At 44.6% G+C, this 20,122-nt stretch overlaps 2 protein-coding genes across 5 annotated transcripts in view; one reads left to right on the plus strand and one right to left on the minus strand.

Moving 5' to 3' along the window:
* Positions 1-5,508, minus strand: part of LOC108120281 (band 4.1-like protein 4) — a 60,998-nt gene extending 55,490 nt beyond the window's left edge. For all 4 annotated transcript variants that reach the window (XM_043212326.2, XM_043212325.2, XM_070280671.1 and 1 more), the window contains exon 1: positions 4,454-5,508. The gene's annotated coding sequence lies outside the window, so the exon portion shown is untranslated. The remainder of the gene's footprint in view (positions 1-4,453) is intronic.
* Positions 5,509-11,494: 5,986 nt separating this feature from the next.
* Positions 11,495-14,012, plus strand: pHCl-2 (pH-sensitive chloride channel 2). The gene is made up of 2 exons (XM_017233812.3): positions 11,495-11,816; positions 12,330-14,012. Exons 1-2 carry the CDS (start codon positions 11,711-11,713, stop codon positions 13,814-13,816), a joined length of 1,593 nt encoding a protein of 530 aa, XP_017089301.2. The 5' UTR covers positions 11,495-11,710; the 3' UTR covers positions 13,817-14,012.
* Positions 14,013-20,122: the final 6,110 nt, after the last annotated feature.

The following is a 20,122-nucleotide window of genomic DNA, read 5'->3' on the forward strand; positions in this document are numbered from 1 at the left end:
TAAAGAACTACATACCGTATACAAATCGATTTCACCCAGTTCTTTAGTCTTTTTTCAGTTTCTTACATGCAGCATATTTTCTTTTATGGCCTTCTGTTGCTGCTGTCCATTTTGTGTTGTTGTTGCGTTCTTGGCTTTATAGAACCTATAAAAAACTATTGCCACTGTCGATGCGAGGAAATGTGCTTTATAGAGAACTGGCCCAAGGCCCAACCCAGCTCAAACCCTGGGCAAAAGCTAAAACTCCCTAGGAAGAATTTCGGCTTTGCCAGGATTGCGTGCAACATGCGCTATGCTGTTGTCATAAAAGTTGCCACTTTATGACTTACTTATATAAAAAATAAACTAGCCAAAGGTAAAAAACTCGTTGAAAATGCCAACTTCACGTCTGCCATCTCACTGCGGAAATAGACCTAATGATCAATTAGCTTTGAACCGCGCTGCGAGCCGTTAGCTTCCGACTTTTTTCAACTGGGAGCGTCCCATCTAACTTCATACTGGCTGGATGAATGGATAGCCAGCCGGCCAGATGGGGTGCGGGAAATGCCAGAAAACGTAATGAGCAACTATGCGTCACTGCAATTAGCCCAAAGCTCTAATTGGGGATGGTTAGCTGGGCATAAAATGTGTATTTTAAGGCCCATTACAGATGGCTTCCTGTCGCAAGAAACTGGCCAGAGCCCAGAAGCCAGCCCAGGCCAAGTCAAGCTGTGCCGTACCGATCCAATAGAAAATCAAATAGAAGCAGTCGGAGCAGTTGGAGCTGTCAGAAGTGGCTGCATGATGATTGCGCAAGCGACACATAAGCGAACTGCCAACTCCCAGCTCTGAGTTCCCAAAGCAACTCGCCAAACTCAAACTTCAACTCCCAGAAGCTGCAGTAACTGCTTTAATTGGAAATTGTTGCAGCAGAGGCATCCGCAGCAGCACCGTCAAGTGTTCTAGTTACGTGGCTGTCGTTTGCTTTCAATCTTTTGGCGCTCCGGCTCCGGCTACGGCCCCGGCAATTGCATCACGCAAGGCGAAGTGAGCCAAGCGGCTGCCAACGGGTTTCCTTCAATCTATCTCCTCTGCCTCCTATGGCTACTTTCTAAAGCCTTTCCTTGCCGCACCAGCATTCAACACAAGTTGAAACATTAAAAAAAAAAAATGATCTCTAAAGAAAAATGACTTTTATAGCCTAGGGAGTTATTAAATGAATAATTTTTAATCAAAAACACAGGTGTAGCATTGAATCAATATATTTTTGAAGTTCAAATAAACAATTTCTGAGATGAAATTTTCTGTTCAGTGTTTAGCTTTAGTTGTTTACTGTGCGCAGTTTTTCACAATGTTTTCGTTGATTTTCTTTTTCTTTTTTGTTTAGCGCCCAGGTAACTGTTCCAGGTAACTACAACAACAAGCTCAAGAGCGGCTGATGCTGCAGTTGGAAAACTGGTGCAAGCTTCACGGGCTCGGGCTCGGTTATTCAATGCTTTGACTGCAAATTTGCAGTTAGTTCTACTGTTGTTGTCCGACGTCGAAGTTGTCGTTGTCGTTGATTTTGTTGTTGGTTTTGGCGTCTTTGGGCTTTGATTTTGTTGCTTCTACGTATGACATTACTTGTACACTTTTTTTTTTAGTTTATTTTCTTTTCGCTTCAAATTGGAAATTAACGTGCAACAACTAGGCTAGGACCTGAGCGGAACAAACGAACAACCGAACAACTGCAGCAGCAACAGCAACATCAGCAGCAACATCAACGGCAACTGCGAACAGCCCTTTGTTCTTAAAGTTTTTACAGAAATTAATTAAGTGCCTCGACTCTAAAAGGGGATTTATAGAGCTTGTTAGAAAAGTTTCTGCTGGTGCTGCTGATACTGCTACTGCTATGTACTTCCACTGCTGCTGCTGCTTTTCCCGCTGCTGTTGTTAGTTGTTAGTTTTGTGTCACATGAGCCAAAGGTCTATAAATTTGCAAGAGCCATAAAATTAGCTCGTAAAGTTTTTGGTTTTAGTATATCCACATTTATAATGCCACTAATTAAAAAAGCGGATACAAAAACCTGAAGTAATTTGGTGGAGCATTATTTTATTGCCCTCCTCCGAGTAGAGATGGGAATCAGTCGAGTTGATTTACGGCACCCAGGAGCGATTAGGGTTATGGGAAACTCCCAACACCCATTTAACTCCCAGGCGCAGACAACTTATTGTGGTGTGGCTTTAAAAGTGCTTTAAAATGTGTTGTCTGGCTGGTTAATGTGACATCCGAAATGATTTTGGCTTCCCCCCTGTCCCCAGATCCAATACCCGCAATCAATTTCTCATTTTAAGCATCGTTTATGACCATCAAAGAATCATTTATAACCGAAACTGTTTTGTCAAATGTCTGGCCAATTTCGATTGTCAGGGGCGAGGCCAATCCTTTTAGCCCCAGAGCCCCAGAACCCGCTGACAGCTGCCGTTCATCGCTGATGGATGGGCGTTTTGTATTTTGAGTTTTGCGGAGGAGCGACCGCGACTGTTGGCTTGACTTTGGCCGGCGATTAGAGGCGGCTGAAAGGGTTAACCATGCGCTCGAGAGTGGGCTTGGGGATTGGGGAGGCTTTTATCAGCAATCTGTCAGTGTGGCAACAAAGCGGCACAGGCGAAGGCGACGGCGACGGCGATGGCAACATCATCATCGTCCAACTGCCACGTAGTGGCGGCAGCTTCAAAGGCGGCGACATCTTCTGACTGACTGCGTGGCCGGTGTTTGACGTTGAATTCACAAATTACAACTAATTAAAAGTTGATGAGTCTGCGTGAGTGAAATCAAGCGCAGCCATCTTCCCCACCAAACCCACCGAGCCCCAAGCCCACCAAACGACCGCCTCCTTTGTGATTCCCTCTGGCCTGATAAGCAAATGAGGAAGTCGCTCGGTTCCCCCCCGTCAGAAATTCTTTGAAAAATTTTATTTATTTTTGTGTTCATTTTTTTCCCGACTTTAGTTATGTATTTGCGCAAGTCATTGCACGGCTCTCGTCGCTGTCCGTGTCAGTCGAGCGTTCTATCTGATGCCTATCTGCGTGTCTATGATGGGCCAGTTGCTCCAAAGTCGGAAGGAGGGTTGGCGACTTGGACGCGGGGCTTGGAGTGGCATCCGTTGCACAAAATAGTTGTACAGGAAATGTTTTTGTTTGAGGTGCAAATACAAAGTTGGCATGCAGAAAGCAAGCGATAAAATGTGTGACAAAGAGTCGCAGTTATGTGAACGATGAGCGATGGCCTAGACCATTTGATTCCCAGTTTTCGACTTCAAACTTCAACTAGCAATCAAATCTAATTCCTTCCCATATCCGAATCTAATAAAAGAAATTTCCGAAAAAGCAATTTTAAAGTCGGAATGGGAAAGTTGGCAATAACAATATTTTCTAAAATAATTGCAAAAACATTTGCTATGGCAACTGTTGAGAATTTCTCAAAGTAAAAAATTTATTTCCCCTCGTCGAGTTGGACTTTTAAAGGCAAAATAAGTAAATGCAGAAAATGAAAACAATTTTTTTGCCGATTTGTGTGGGAAAGAGCAACGAAAATGATTATGACAACGATGATGACGTTGACGATGACAGCGGCGAGCGCCAGGGAAACAACAGCAACATCGGCAACATCAGCAACTTTGACTGCAACAGTCCACAATAAAGCAATTCACTTAGCCAGCCCACAGAACTTTGAAGAGACAGTGGAAATATGGAAGCGAGACAGTTAGGATATAGCTGTTGCTGCTGCTTCATAATTAAATATTGTCAACATGGAGACTGCAATGTTGCTGCCGCAGATGTTTCAGCCATTCTATGCTATTGATGCTGCTCTTGTTAACTTGGCTGTTATGTTTCTATTCTTGGAAAAGGCACCGAAAGAAAAACTTTTAAGAGTCTTTTATATTATTATCATGATTGGGAATTATAAGATTCTTTTACTTTACTAAGAATTTATCATAAAATTGCTTAGAAATACTGGCCAAAATTGTTCACTGTGCAGGACCAGATGAGCCTGAGTGCAATTTGATGAGCTGCCGGTCGCCTGACAACAGGAAGTGCGAAAACTATTAGTGGCACTTATTTATTCATTAGAGCCAGTTAGAGACACCCAACACGGTCACAGAGATACACCAGATACCCGAGAGACGGGGAGTACTAATATTGCCGCTGTGCTCTAATTATGCAGATCGTTGAGGATGCAAACGACGATGATGAGGAGGATGGAGATGAGAATGAGGCTGAATCAGGATGCAGGCACACGGCTGTTCATTTCGCTATTTACACATTTGCATAATGACGTCTTGATGGGAGTGCCGTCGTGTGAGTTAATATGGGCAAATGTCATTGCACTTTCGGTGTTCAGTGTTCAGAGCTCAGCTGCTCAGTTTGAAGTTCAATGTGCGTGTGAGAGACATGCTGAGTTATACATATGAGGCCTTTCGCCTTTGCTTACCTGCTTGATAGCTTTATATGGGATTTTCGCCCCGCACACTCATGCAATTTTATTTGTTTGTTTTAATGCAGGCAATCACTGGGGGGGAATCGTCGTTATCAGGACACACAAATCAGAGCGGATCTCGATATACATGTATAGACGGCGTACACATTTATAGATATATGATGATTGTATGCAAAAAATGATATTTTAAGTGGCTGCTCCACCGCTGCTTGCTGCTAGCTGTTGGCTGGTTTTATTTTATTCCTCCGGCTTGCGCCACATGGGAGCGATTTCCAAGGAACTCAAGCCCCAAACCCGCACACACTCTCACAGTAAAACACACACTCCGCGTCCGGGGATTGCGGGCGGGCAATAATAAAAGCGTAAATGCTTATTTATTTGCAAGTCGTTCGCAAAATGCGCTCTTGTATAATTTATGAAGCCCGTGCACACAACGCCGACGACGACGATACGACGACAAGCTCAGGACCGAAAATCGCTTCAAAACCGAAAACCGGCAAAACAGAGGAGCTTCAAAAAAATAAAAGCAGCGAAATTGAACTTTTTATTTGATATATTTCTCCGTTGGCTTGTTTCTCTTTGATGGTTTTTATTTTACGTTTAGAATTGGTCAAGGGACCGCCATAAAATCCCTCCCGGTCGCTGGGTTTCAAATCCAATAAACTGGCAGCACAAAATTTGATTGTCAAGAGGTTTATATTCGATGTCAGGGGTCAGAGGTCGCCGGACTTGACTGCACTGTTGCCACCTAACTGACCGAGACCGCTGCGGCAAGTGTCCATTGACGGACAGTCAGTCCTTCAGTCATCAATCGCGGCCAGCTGCCGAATGCAAATGCAACAGCCGAGAAAACCACTGAGTTTGCAACTTGCAACTATCCAGCCAACCGATCAAGCGGACCAAACCGACCGAAAAACCGAAACCGAAAGCCGAAACCCCAACGAATGAAGGCCCAAGCTGGCTCCGATACGAATCCGATACTGACAGATACTCCGATACACCGGACCGAGATACTTCCGCTGTAAGCGTGCGATACGTGCGACGGTCCAACAGCAAATGCTCGGAATGCGACTTGGAGCCGCGCTGCTGAGCCCCCTGTGGAACCTGTGTCGTGGAGCGCTTCGATGTGTGCGACTGTGTGTGGATGGTGTTGCTGCGAGGCAGTCGGTGGAGTAGGCGGGATATTTTGGCGCCAACTTTGGAGAGTTTTAAAACGCCGGCTGTCGGTGTATCTGTGCTCTGGGCCCGGTGGAGAATAGCCGCTAAGAGAGCGCTGAGCGAGCGAGCACGTGTAAACGGGTTGGCATTAAGAAGCGCTTAGGAAAGTTTTGCTTCCGAAACCAACTTTAAATCGCCGAATTAGCGGCAGCAACTTTGATTGATAACGGACACTTATACGACTGATATTCGACGATTTCCTGGAACTTAGATGCGCCTAATGGTGTTTTCCATAGGCTGAACTAAATTCTTGATGGAATTATCTACTCAGCTGTCATAGAATTTCCGTCTAAGGCTCGATTGATTCGGTAGTGCCACAATCATAATGCCTCTACCTAAGGTCTTCAGGTTGATTTTTCAGTTTAAACAGACTTTTATAGTTTGTCTTGAGGTTTTAGTTTGCTTAACTTGAAGTCTATTGGCTCTTTATCGGCATTCCCTTATTAAAATACCTAATAAGTTTGAAACTATCCCAAAGATAACAGATATCTCTAAAACTTATGAGATACAAGATACTATGCAATTGGAATGCCTCTCTTCTTAGCTATGTTACGAATGAGTGGAGCAAAACAAACCACAAACTGTGGAGACTTGGAGAACGCATGCGCACACTGGGAGAGACCAACTCCACTGCGAGCATGATGGGGGATGGTGGGGGATTTGGAGAGAGCCAGGCGGCCGGCAAAGACTACGAAAATAAATGCTTCAAAATTGACATCCACAGGGGCGGCAGTCGGAGTTGGATGAGCTCCGGGGCAGGGGGAAAGTAAGCAGTACACGGAGGAGGAGGGGGCCACTACTGGGGTTAGTCAGCATCTGCTTTGTATCTTGCACGCCGCTGAGGCATTACGCGCGAGTGATAGCTAAAGATACAGATACGACTGCGGAACACATTAAGTGCGCTTGTAGCTGTCTATCCATCAGACGGCCATGAAACCGACAGCCATCACCCCCCAGACCGCCGACGAGCCCCTTTCGCTGCGATCGAAGACAAATGCTCCTCCATGGCGTTTTGCCTGTAATTTGTAAACCGCAAGTGATCAAGACACATCGGAATTCGCATTCTCCCACTCTGAAATCCTTCAAAAGCACACAATACACCCGACCCGATCAGTGGTCATCGACTGGAGAATTTCCGCAAAAATATTTATCTACGCTAATTTCGGAGCTAAACTTGGGCAAGTGCAGGAGGAAACCGCCTCATCTGCTGTCTGCAATTTTCGCTGCTCGCGTGCCAGTTTGTTGCAACATTGCAACATTGCAACATCTTAGCATCTCCCATTGCCTAGTACTCAAAACGCCTTCAATTTCTCATAGAATGGTAATAGCCAATACTAAGTACCCTTTCTTCTTATATATTAAAATCTATTCTTAATTGATTTTTAATTCTGAAGTTAAAGAAGTATATTATATTTTTCATAATTGGTTACAAAAAGTCACATAACAACTCCTTAACAAAAATCTTTAAACTTGAAATTTCAAGATACCCTTTCAACAAATTAGGGTACATCCTCCATGACTAGTCATAGAAACATTCGGCTGTCCGCTTTCGGCCACTTACTCTGAGGCCAAGACTCCGTCTGAGGTCCAAGCTCTGTGGTGGGGGCACTGGCGTTTGGTTTATGGCTTATGCGCCGCCGTTTTTGGTCTATTAAAATGATTGCAGTATTTACGTAGCGCTTTTCTACCATAATTTGTATTTGCTATGCTCATCATCATCATCATTGGGCATCGGCAATGGGCATCCTCCTGCCCATCTCTGTGGTTTCTGTTGCATTGAACGCCCTGGCCCGATATCTTGGGTTTCCACAGCCCCGAGCGTTTGACCCTTCCGTCTATGCTTTTCTATTGTTTATCTGCAACAAGCCAGGCCCAAACCAGTCTTGGCCTCGGCTCGAATATCCATGTCTGTGGTCCTCCTCCTCCTGCTGCTTGCCTCCTTTTGGTGCGTTAATATTTCTGGCCTTATCGCCGCCGGCGTCACATTGGCGTATTTACAATGATTGTTGATCGCTTAATACGAATTTGCTGCTCTCGGTGTTTATTTGTGCAGCTTAGAGATACTGCTGTCTGTCTGGGACTCGGTTTTCTGTATAAATATTTGTCGTCCCGCGATCAATTACAACTGCAAACGAGTCTAACTCGCAGATAATGTCGTTGACTCTGTGTAAAAGTTGATTATAATAATTATTGTTTGCCAGGCCGGGACTAAAACTTTCGGTTTCAAATGCTCTCAACTGTGAGATTAGTGTGTGAGACTGGCTTCATTCAAGTGCCAGTTTAAGCCATTCCCATGGAAAAACTCAAAAAGCACGAGGAGTCAGGCGGACTTCAAAGTCAATCGACACGCCCACCGAGGACATTGAACTGGGAGATGGGACCAGGGAGCTGGGTGCTGGGTACTGGGATCTGGGCAGAAGAGTATACCATTAAATAACCAGTTTAGTGTGGCACATTTTTTGTGCGAACTTCCGCTTAGCAGAATGCTGCCAATTTTGACAGATTACAAGGCAGCCGAAGAGGTTGCCCGAGGCCAGTTTTTGGTAAGCCACCAGCCGGGAGCGAAAGACAGTACCTTAATCAATAGCCTCTGTGCAGGCGATGCCATTGAACCGAGTTGAGTTTGGACCAAAAATGCAAACTGGCTCACTGAAATGGCCATTAGCCGAATCCACTGCCGCCCTGCTGCTTTCAATTACGTGTTCTGGCTACCAAAAAAAAACACAGCTCTCAAGGAGAGCCAAACAAATTTATGGCCAGAAAGCTGGCGTTCAAGATCTGCATTTAAAAAACACCAAGCGAAATCCGCAGACGTTGCAAACGATTAAGCACCGCAAATCAAAAGCCATGCAAAAGTGCAAAAGGAAACCCCGAAACCTCAAAAACCAAAAACCAAAAACCGGAGACCCCCAATGGAAATCCAACACAAACCCTCAAATGACAAATGTTGGCACTGAGTTTTGCTTAAAATGCAACAAGAAAAGCGCCAAAAAAAGGAAAATGACTTCGGAAAAAAAGTGAAAAACCGACGAAAACAACCCAGAGAGCAAACATAAAGTGTTGAATGCTGGCGGAAATCACTTGAAACCGAAAATAAATCAAAGGAAACAATAATGGAGGACCAGCCAGAAACAAAGAAAGCCAAATCGAAGCGGGCCAAAGCAGGAGGGCAGCCCAAAAGGCCAAAAGGAAAAGCGGAAAATAGCGCTGCCGGCTTCCGCCTTCCGCACACACAAAAAACGATAAAAGCAGCGAGAATCTGCAGAAATAATAAAATGAAATGGAATCAGAAAAACACCAGCTGAAACAGTTGTAAAAAGCTGAGCAACTGGAAATAAACGAGCGTCCAGAATCAAATGCATGACAAGCACTCAACCCAGCTCGCAAGACGCCAGGACACGGTGTCCTTGTCCGGCGATTCGTGTGATTTATGTGCCATTGTGTCCAGTGACCAATGTCAACCTGGTCCAGCATCGTCTGCTGCCAGTCTGGCCAGGCTTAATTGGTATGGCGGTTTTCCCCGCCCCCTGAAACAATTACAAAAGCGACTATTACTCACCTCTTTCTCTAAACCAGCTCGACGGGGTAATACCCGCTAAAAATTAAAAGCAATAAAAGCTGCAGGTGAGATAAGATTTTTTTTCATGGAATTAATTGTAACGTCTATGTAGAAAGCTTAAGACTTCTAAGAAAACAACAACCTCCCACTCCTTATCTTTTATTTTCTAAGATTTAATCAATAAAGTTGTTTTGATATTGTCTTTCGTGTTGATGTAAAAATATTAATGATCTAACCATAATGTCTACCAATCCCCTTTTATTGTCAATTACAGGGCATAATTACAAAGCACTTCTCGGGCTTAATCTTCGGGGCGGTGCACAACGCTCGATTGCCGTTTAAAGGATTATAATTTTTGCATTTGCCCAAAACTAAAAACTTCAGACGCAAACTTTGCAGACAGTTTTTGTGCCATTTAAACTGGCATTGGTTAGCTCCAGGTTGTGGCGGTACTGGGAAAGGGATCCGTTTAGTTTTTATTTCGCCGAGCGGCATTTGAATTCAAATGTGCTCTTAAATCGGCTTAGTTTTGCGAGCAGCTTTTATGTTCCAGGCGGCTTAAATTAATGCGCCAGCATGGACTTCGGGCAAACAAAACAAAAAGCATGGTACACAAAAAATGAAATATGAACGAGGAGGACGAGTTGAGTACGGGTACGAAAAAGGGTGATTAAATTGTTGAAGGGATTTTCTGCACTTACATGGCCTGCTGCTCAACGCAGGACAGTGAGTGATTTTAATTGATTTGAAGAGGCCAACTACTGCTGCCCCACCTGCCGCCCACTCCACCCCACCCACAACCATAAATCATTGGCAGTCGTTGGGTTAGGCTCTATCTAATCAACGCCACTTTCACGCCCACTTTCAGCAAAATCACAGTAAAGTGTTGTGAAAATGAGACTGTAAACATTTTTAATTTGTCTTGTTAGTGCTCAGGTGCTTTTCAACTCAATTGGTTGGATACTCTAATAATAATGACGTATCTGCCTAGCTGTAAAGGTAATTATATTGGCTTGCAATTCTTCGACTTGGAATTATATATAAAACAATATTTATGTAGTTTTCCAGACCACTTGTCCCTATGACCTATACTATAAACCTAAGACATCTACCGTTTAATAAACATGGTAAACACTTAATATACCCATCCTTTTCAGAGTTGAGAAGAGCCCAATCTGCGCCCATTTTGCAGCTATCTTCATCGATATGGGGATGAGAACCCATGTGCCACGTGCCTCTTGAGGAACTAAAATCTTCCGAGTGCATTAACGACCAAAATTCTTACGGGGGAACTGAAAAGAGAGACATCCCGGGGAGAGGTGTGGATGCAGTCATGCGTAATGCACTCCGACGTAGTTTTGTCTGCTTCTGTCTGGATCTGTTTTGTAGCCATAAATTTTTATGGGTCTCATGAACAAAACAGCGGGCGGCGATGGTGTTGTTCTTCGGAAAAGTGGGCGGGCAATGCCTGCAAACGCTTGATTAAAGTGCTGATGAGGGGCTGGCATTACGGGAATCCCTGCCAGGAGTTGGGGATCGTAGAGGTTACATTTCAACTGCCAAAGAAAATGTTTGAGATGCTGGGTAAAAGTGAAATTCAACTCCACTTTTTCCTCTGAGTTCCAGATTTTTCTATTCTGGCTAGCAGATTTCGATGGGTGGCCCTAGAACAAAGCACTCGTCAACATCCGTTGGATAACCGACGCTAGCTAATCAAATCAGCTTTAGTTGTTGCTGGACAATTGCAAAAATTCTTGTGCCAAAAATAAATCGCCAGCAAACCGCTTCTGACATCGGGTCATCATCAATTATGCGATCGCCTCCGTTAACTGAAGTACGACAGCGTATATCTTTGGGGTATACTATATAAATATAATAAAAATCGCTTCGACAAGTCACTTGCTGTATTTTTTTGTTGTTGGCCCACTCACCGGCGTTGGCCACTTAATCAAAAGGCCGAGACATGAGCAAACATTTCGTATTCCCAGTCAGCTCTCGCGCGCTCTCCCGCGGCAGTGATAGCCACAATTAAGGGCATTACACGGCGGCTGACGAAAAAGCCCCCACTTTGCTTACAGCCGATTTTAGCCAAAAATGATAAGAGCCAACGGAGGAGGAGCCATGAGCCATTGTCAGTGCCACCGGCACAAAGGCCGAACAATAATTGCCCGAACAAGCTGTCATGGGTGGCAAAGAATTAAAAGCCGCTCGCAATTAAAATAAATAAGTTAGTAATAGATATTACGTAGAACGAACCGCTCCACGGGCCCGAACCCTAAACCGAACCCGTCCGACATCCGATTTTGGACTGGACAGGCGACCGCGAACTTGTCGCCAAATAGTTCATCGAGAAAAGGCCAGGCGGCTGGCCGTGAAACCGTAGCGCGCCTAAAAGAAAATCGTCGGAAATCGAATCGCACTCCAAGGAAATTGCTAATTAAGTCCCGTGATTAGTCCGGAGTTCGGTGCAAAATATGACTAAGTGGAAAATGGATATTCCCGGATTCTTGACACTTTTCAGCTACTTTGGATTAACCGCAGCGGGAGTTCTAAGTTTAAGCGATACTGGATTGAATTTGGGTAGGTTTGAAGGTCCTGTCGAGACACATATCCTTTTTATTCAATAAGGATGTCAGTTTTTTGCATAATATTCTAGAAGCTATGGTAGTGTGTTTTTATTTTCGGCATTAAGGATACGTCAGTTATCCTTATAATTGGCTCGAATATTGTGAAATTTTCGCTCATTTATAGAGATTTTTATTACGCAATTGTGGAAAATTCTCGAGAGTACTAGTCCACTAGAATATGGATAGACAATATAACATTTATTTTAAAAAAGTTACAATAAACGTATAAAATTATATTTAAAGGAAAGTATTTCTTTAGGTATTTCCTAATTTATCACAATTTGACATTGTCGATTTAATACTTAATATCTTCCATCGCTTAAAAACGTATCGATCAAATTTAAAGCACTCGCGAATTTATACGCCAATATTTAAAGCGAATTTATTTTACTTTCTGTCATTTATAATATCCTTCAGTCAACTATAATATTGATTCATTTTAATTTATTTCACAATTTCTTTTCAGCTGCCAATGGATCGGTGCTCTTGGCCCCTTCGAACAATTCAAATACCTACAGTTTATCCATAAACCTGACAGAGTCCAGCAGCAGTGACTGTCCTTCGCTGAGCAATGCAGAGTCCTTGTCTCAAATGGAGCTAATCAAGCGCCTGACCGACTCTTGTCGGTACGATAATTTGAATCCCCCCATATCCTACAACAAGGATGGCGTGGAGCAGCCCCTGGGCGTGTACACTCGCTTCTATATCTACGTGATGAAGAACGTGGAGTCGAGCAATCTGCAGTTTATGGTCCAGGGCCTACTGCAGTTGCGCTACCATGACCCCAGACTGGCCTTTTCCAGCCTGGTTCCCAACCGAGATCAACCGATCATGGGTGAGAGTTCGTTAAAGAAGATGATCTGGGTGCCGCACATATTCTTAACCAACGAACAGACGTCCAGTGTCCTGGGAACGAGCTCACCTGACGAGCTGACTACCATCTATCCGAATGGGACAGTTATAATATCCACACGGCTACAGGCTACCCTGTACTGTTGGATGAACTTTGCAAAGTTCCCGTTTGACGATCAGACTTGCACCACGATCCTGGAGAGCTGGATGTACAACAATACGCTGGTGGAACTTCACTGGGAGACTGAGAACGCTGTGACCTTTGACACAGAGATGCAACTGGCGGAATATAACCTGATTGGTTCTTTAACCAACGAGTCCATCCGTATTTCCAATGGTAGCCACATGAGCCATGGCGCCTTGGTGGGCAACTACAGTACCATCCGGTTCAGCATCTTGCTGACCAGGGAAGTGGGGTACTATGTCATCGACTACTTCCTGCCCTCCATAATGATAGTGTGCATTTCGTGGGTGTCCTTCTGGCTTCAGGCGGATCAAACGCCTGCCCGAACCACTTTAGGATGCACCACTCTGCTATCCTTCATTACCTTGTCACTGTCCCAGGAGGCCAATCTCTCAAAGACGGGTTATGTGACCATGTCAGAAGTGTGGTTCCTGGTCTGCACAATCTTCATTTTTGGCAGCTTAGTGGAGTTTGCCTTTGTGAACACCATCTTCCGGAGAAACAATAATTTGGAGTTGAAGAAGCGCTCCACCAAGTACATTGTCAAGTCCACTTTTGTGCCCCACATAAAGAAGCATCGCCGACATGGATATAAACGCACGGAGAGCACCATGAGCACTACTAGCATGGACAAGTCCTGCTTGGGTCCCAACAACACTGTCATAACCATTGAGACCCCGATTATTATAGGAGGAAGTCTCAGTCGGGAAGACTCCGCCATCAGCTTGGACGAGCACGACGAGAGCTCCAGCAGCAGCACGTCGGGCGAAACGCCGAAGGAGAAACCCCCACAAACTTTCGCCACCATGACCCCCAAGGAGGTATCCCTGTGGATCGACAGGAAGATGCGATTCGTCTTTCCGCTGGCATTCATCGTGTTCAATGCCCTGTTCTGGACCTTGGTCTACTGCCTCTGAGGTGCGACCGGCCATAGAGCAATACTGTGATCCTGGAGCATCCTCATCCTATACCTCATTATGCAATAGAGCCCTAGACTAAGTCAGCCTAAAGAAGTCCCGACAGGTGATAGTTTCTCCCTGCTCCGGTCGCGGCGAACGTGTTATGTAGTCTGTATTTGTTTCTAATAAATTATATATTATATACCTATTTTGATATGCGCCGCGTTGAGTTTGTACTAAACCACTACCTCCCAACTTAAGTCGAACGCACGTACAGAGCTGATAAATTTGTTCCTATTAGAAGCAGGCGGGCAATAAAAATCGGAGGCGGGATTGGGAATAGGTCTGGGGATGGGAATGGGAAAGTGCATGCTGGGGCAACAAGTTGGCGGCGATGATGGGGCAACCAGAAGCAGACATCCCGCGATATTTGTATCAATGAAAAAATCATAATGCCAGCACGCCCCTTCACTTCGTGGAGCGTTTTCACTGTCTGCTCGATTTTTAATTAATTGCCCATGATGGGACTGTTGAAAAGTCGCGGTCTTCGGGTTGCTCCTCGACTACTTCTGTCGGGGATCCCAGCTATCCCAGCTATAGCATTTCCAGGGACTGGTCGCTGTTGATAAATTAACGGCACATGCAACACGTAAATTGATTTTAAATTGCCTTATAAATGAACTCCAATTCGCTGTGCAATAAACAATGTGAAAAGCTAGTTCTTTTGCTGCGATCATGGATGGCATGGATGCCAAATAATTTCGCCTTCGCCTTCTCTTTGGCGAGAACGGGAATTAATTTCCAGTGTCCATGGCTTGGATCAATTCGATTTGATGCTGTGGCAGGCCGCATTACTATGCAAACCGAATATCTGGCCATCAATCTCGGGGTGTTCGGCCTGGAAGTCGAACTTGTTTAACCGCCTGCCTTGCATTTTGGCCCCGAGGTGTACATAATGAGATGTAATCTGTCAAAATTAAGTGTATCGCTGGCCCACAGTGAGGGATTCAGACTTCAGACTGGCCACTGGCCATTGGCCACTCACAATTTTCGATTTGGTTAGCCTTTTTTTGCCCACCTCCAGACTTTTCCCTTTTGGAGGAGGCAAGTTAAAAAATTCGTTCACTGGCAGGTTCCAGGCCTGAAACTTTTGAGGCTCAACAAGTTTATTGAACCCCTGGCGAGGGCGAGGGCTGATCGTTGGGTTCCAGCCACCGGATGTTCCCATGTCATACGGTAAGCCCTACCATATGATAGATGCCCGAACAGCTGTCCGTTGTGTATTTATCAAACGGCTCCCGGTCTTGGGGTTTAGGTGCTAAAAAACCCAAATACCCGTACTCATGTACGAGTAAGCTCAACTCCCTCAACAGCACTTTTCTTTATCGATTGAGAGCAGGCAGGCGGACAATAATGGGTCAGCCCAGTAGCCAACCCCTTGCAGAGTTCATTTACACGCCGCTTATTTGTTTAGCTTAACTTCCGATTCCCCAGACTGGGCCTGAGACTGAGAAAGGGATAGAGTCTGAGAAAAAGACAGGGAGCATATAGACCGCGGGAATCGCCGGCTCCTCTTCGCAAATGAGCTGCATAATAAGCGAGTGCTTCAGTCCGTTTGTTTTTCCTTTCTGCCCATTTGTGCTCCCCGGGCTTCTGCTTTTGCACATGAGAATTACAGACATTTTCATTTATTATTATGTGGTCCGGCCGTATAATTTGCAGTCACTTGCGACCGCTCGGAGGCTCCCACACGTCCCCACGTCTCTCAACCATGAAATAAATGCCAACTCCAGCTTCAACCGCAAGCAAGCAAAAACTTTGTATAAGTGGGTAAATTAATAAACAACCAAACAGAACAAAAGAACCAACACGAAGCCCAGAATTATTGTAATGCGTTGCTTAGACTTTGAACTCGGGTTGGCCATCATGAAATGGTGTACTTAGAGGATAGGATATAGGAAAACAATAACAGCGGCTTGAGGACTAGAATACAAATGAATATTTAATAATATTTACATCTAAAATATATATTTTTAATATTTTAGTTAACTATACAGGAAGTATGGGGTTTTAATAGGGAAATATAGGAGGGAAGAGTACTTATATTTATAGAAATGCTTTCTTAGTGTATTAGGATGCATTATACTAAAAATATTGTAATTTAAGTGAAGATCTTTCTCCCACTTTTTAGTACTTAAAATCCAAAGTCTTAGACCTACTTACATCGAAGATAAATGGGCGCCCATCTTGCTTACAAATAAACGACAAATATCCCATTTATCTTGCACTTTCGAGGATTTCAAGAAGTGTGTTTGGAGAGCATTATATAGTCGTGGACCAGATCCAACCCTCATGTAAACACTCATTGCATTAGTCAGTCTATTTTTAGATGGTGGGAAAAATTCTATTTCAAACAGCGCGCTCAACTTAGATCGGCTATCTGAACAGAACAACAAGAAGGGGAGCAGTGCTTATTGTTGTTAGTTTTGGCTAGCCAATTTCTGTGCCATGTTGTGTTGTCTTAGGCCGTGTTTGAAGCCTGTCTTTCTGCTGGGGGTTTTGGGGTTTTGGTCTGGGTTTGGTGCGGCTCCATTTCAGCCAGCATTTCTAGTCCAGTCACGCTCGGTGGGCGCTGGTTCAGAAGTCAAGTACGGGCCATTGCCGTCCACTTGGCCGAGGCGTGCGAATGAGCCCAAGCCCAAGTGCAGAGACAGCGACAGGCGGGCAGGGAAACAGACAGACACAGACTCCGAGGCAATCGATTTTATGACTAATAGATGCCTTAAATAACTGGCCAATTCTGGCTAATTTGGCCATAGCCGTGTGCAAATTTAATGCACATCATGGCAGGGGCATTAGCATAAGCGCTAGTCCAGAGGATTAAGTTGCCAGCCAGCCGGTCCGGTCCGCCAGTCGTCCGGGCAAACCGCATGGCTAATGAGAATGCTGCAGCAGCTTTGTGCCACGTCCACATGCAACTCCTAGCAGCTAGCAGCTCCCAGCTTCCAGCTTCGGCTCCTGGTGCTGGGCCATGTCTTGGTCCACGACATTAGGTATTAACATGCTGCATGCCACAACCTATTAACAAATTGCAAACAAAACTGGCGACCGCACAGTAGCCGCCCACTTTGGTGCCGCCGTTGTTGAGCGACTGTGGGCGTGCATTCTAAATTATGGTGCTAATAAGGAGTTGCCTTTGCGGCTAATTTAATGGAATGTGAACGCAGTGCGTTGATGGGCAGGCAGGTTCCGCCATCAGGCTGCGATCGCCAAGCTGCGAGATTCCAGACGTTGCTGCCTTGACCCATGATAATCTTTGGCGAACTATGACGATGGCGCCGACCGATTAGGTGCATGCAACCACAGCTGCCGTGCCACTACGGCCACTTGGGCACCGGTGGCGCCTAAGCTGCTCCACCATCATGCACCATACACCATACAGAGATTTGAATCATTCACTTGGCTAAAGCCTTGGAATCTCCCGGAGCGCCAAACGTTTTGCACGTTTTTCCAGCGAAGCTGCAACCGGGGCGCCCCTCCTGCGGTCATAATTAATGGAAATTGCCAGTGCACTTACAAAAAATCAGACCTACTTAAGGGTATTAAGTCATTTACATGCTACTATTTATCAGTTCATGATTTTTGATATTTTAATTCCCAAAATAGAGTTTCCAAACGACGAACTTACGGAGATAAAATAATATCAAACGAGGTGTCATAAAGTCGAAATTTTTGATAGTGAGCTATTGCTACATATCTCAGTTTCATTTTTTCAAAACTTATAATAAAATATATTTAATATAGTTTCAAAGACAATCCCCGCCCTTGGGCCAAGTGCAATCGATTGCTTAGATGGGATTTTCTTTTGAAAACAATTTTTGCAAGTAAACATGTGACGAGTACCCCCTCTCCATTTCACCATAGACTTTCCTTAGGGCGGCAGTTATTAATTAGTATCTGCTTATCGTACATTTGTCATAGATATGTGTACCAAACAAAGGTATCTGTGAACACTTCGTTTTAATACTATAGTATGGTACACTATATATGGCGGGGGTGCGCCTCGCCAACTCGCAAATGGAGAAGACAACAATGTTAACGTGGCCCGATCTTATCGAAACGTTTCGCTCACTGTGTGACACTATCTTAACTGGAGCTAAGTTGCCAGAATTGTGGGTTAAACCAGCTGAATATGCTGGCACTTATCCGCAATTTATGGCCCACTGCCGGACTGGCTCTTTCAGCATCAAGAAGCAACAAGAAAAAAAATTAAACAGGGTAAGCTGGCCCAGACCTTCGCCATTCTAATTTGAGGCCGTGACATGCTTTCAGGCCATTCCACAAATTGATTCACCGCAAGTCGGTTTTAATTAAACACGATATCGGTGGTGTTGCCTCAGCCTGGCGCCACCAAAGTTGCAACCGCTGCTCCTCTCCGGCCACATTGTCAAATGGTAATCAAGTACGGCATCAACCTGTCGCGGTTATCGCGCCAAGTGCGCTTAGCTGCTCCCCTAGCTGTCGCAGATACAAACAGTCATGACTGGAACTGTCTAGAGGGTAAATCATTTGCCCACCACCTTCCGGAGAATCACGCCAATGATGACTAGTATTTTGAGGTAAGGTTTCGTTTGATATAATGCGATTAAATCTTAGTCTTAGTCTACATACGCAATGCGTTATTTGGAAGAAATCACGCATCTCTGGTTTGATCTTTAATCTTTAGATGGAAAAATGTGAAAATCATAGGACTACATACCTTTTCCACTAAAGTGAATACCCGCTTTCATGTATTTAATATACCCTTTCTTTAAATAAACTTCTATTCAATTTGAAACTCATTTGTGAATGATTCAGATACTCGGGTAAGTCTCATCGCTGATAAAGATACTGCACCGTCTTGGCGGCAGAGTTTCGGGGCTTCTGGCAGTTTGGTTCGCTTGCCGCAAACGAGCCAGGCTAAACAAACTTTTGCAGCATGCAACTTGGCGACTTGGCCATTACTTCCACTAAAGATATTCAGCATCAGAACTCTGGCACACACGCGCTTACAAAAGCTAACTACGCGGGCCAAAAAGAAACATGGAAAAAAATTAGTTAAAAGATAAACATGGCACGCCAAAAGCGCGCAGACAAAGCCAAAAGGCAGAAAGGGCCCAGGGCATGGGGAGGCTGCCAGTTGAGAAGGGGGCGTTTAGTCTGTCGTGCTGCTTTTGGCTTTGTCTTGATTATGTGGGTACAGTAAAAGCAGCAGCAGCCGCATCAGCAGCAGCAGCAGCATCCAAAATAAGATACTTACCGCATAGCACTCCTCAGACTGCATATAGACACATTCTAGGCAACTTTGTTGCCGCATCTTGTTAGCCAAACTGCCAAAATAAAGCCAAGGCTGGGGCTCCCCGAATAAAGCGGTAGCTCTAGCTGGAGCACCTCGAGTTGTACAATGGCCGCTGGACCAAAATAATTGCTTAAAAGGCGCATTTTAAATATGGCCAAATAGCGGAGCAAACGCACATTTGTGAAGATGCATGGCCGCGGCTAATTAAATACAAACACGTACCCACATAACTCAAACCCAAAGCTCGTGGTATTTGGTCTGCCCAGTGTTACTCGTATTTTCCATCATAAATACATTTCGGAGGGGTCGTGGCCATTGAGCGTCTTATTTTGGCACAAAGACGTAGCTTTGTCTGCAGGTCGCGGCACAAACGAAAAGTGCTCTCCGTGTCGCCGTCTTGGCGTTTTTAATTAAATTCATAAATCACCAGCAACATGGAGCCATGGAGCTCTGGGCAAGGCTCCAAAAGAAATACACACAACTGAAAAATAACTATACGAGCGCATATCTCTGAAACTTGTTCATAAAAATATAATCCGAATGGTCCAAGGACCACTTTGTAGATTGTCAGGCAGACATCATCTTTGTCATCTTCATCATTGACTTTGACTTTGACCAGATGCTGGGGCACAGAGAGAAAAACTTAAAAATGATTAATTTTAATTAGAATCTATTTATTAAGTTTTTTAAATTTTATATTTAAAGTCAAACTATTTAATTTTTTTGGATCCAACATTTTATTACCTTACCAAAAGAAGATTACCCCACTCTTTTCTGTGCATTTCAGCGGAAGCTCTTGAATTGCGAAAGGACGCGCTCATAATTTGTCTTAATTGAATGCCCAAGGGGGGCGGACAGGGGATAAAATGAGGGGAGGGGCAAAGACTTTGTCGGCTGCTCTCTAGATGAATGTCAATAGCAGCAAAATATTTGCCTTTCATTGTTCATCCAAATGCAAATGCAAACGTAGACAAGAGCAATGTCTG

The sequence above is a fragment of the Drosophila bipectinata genome, chromosome 3R, assembly GCF_030179905.1.
Source record: "Drosophila bipectinata strain 14024-0381.07 chromosome 3R, DbipHiC1v2, whole genome shotgun sequence".
NCBI lineage: Eukaryota > Metazoa > Arthropoda > Insecta > Diptera > Drosophilidae > Drosophila > Drosophila bipectinata.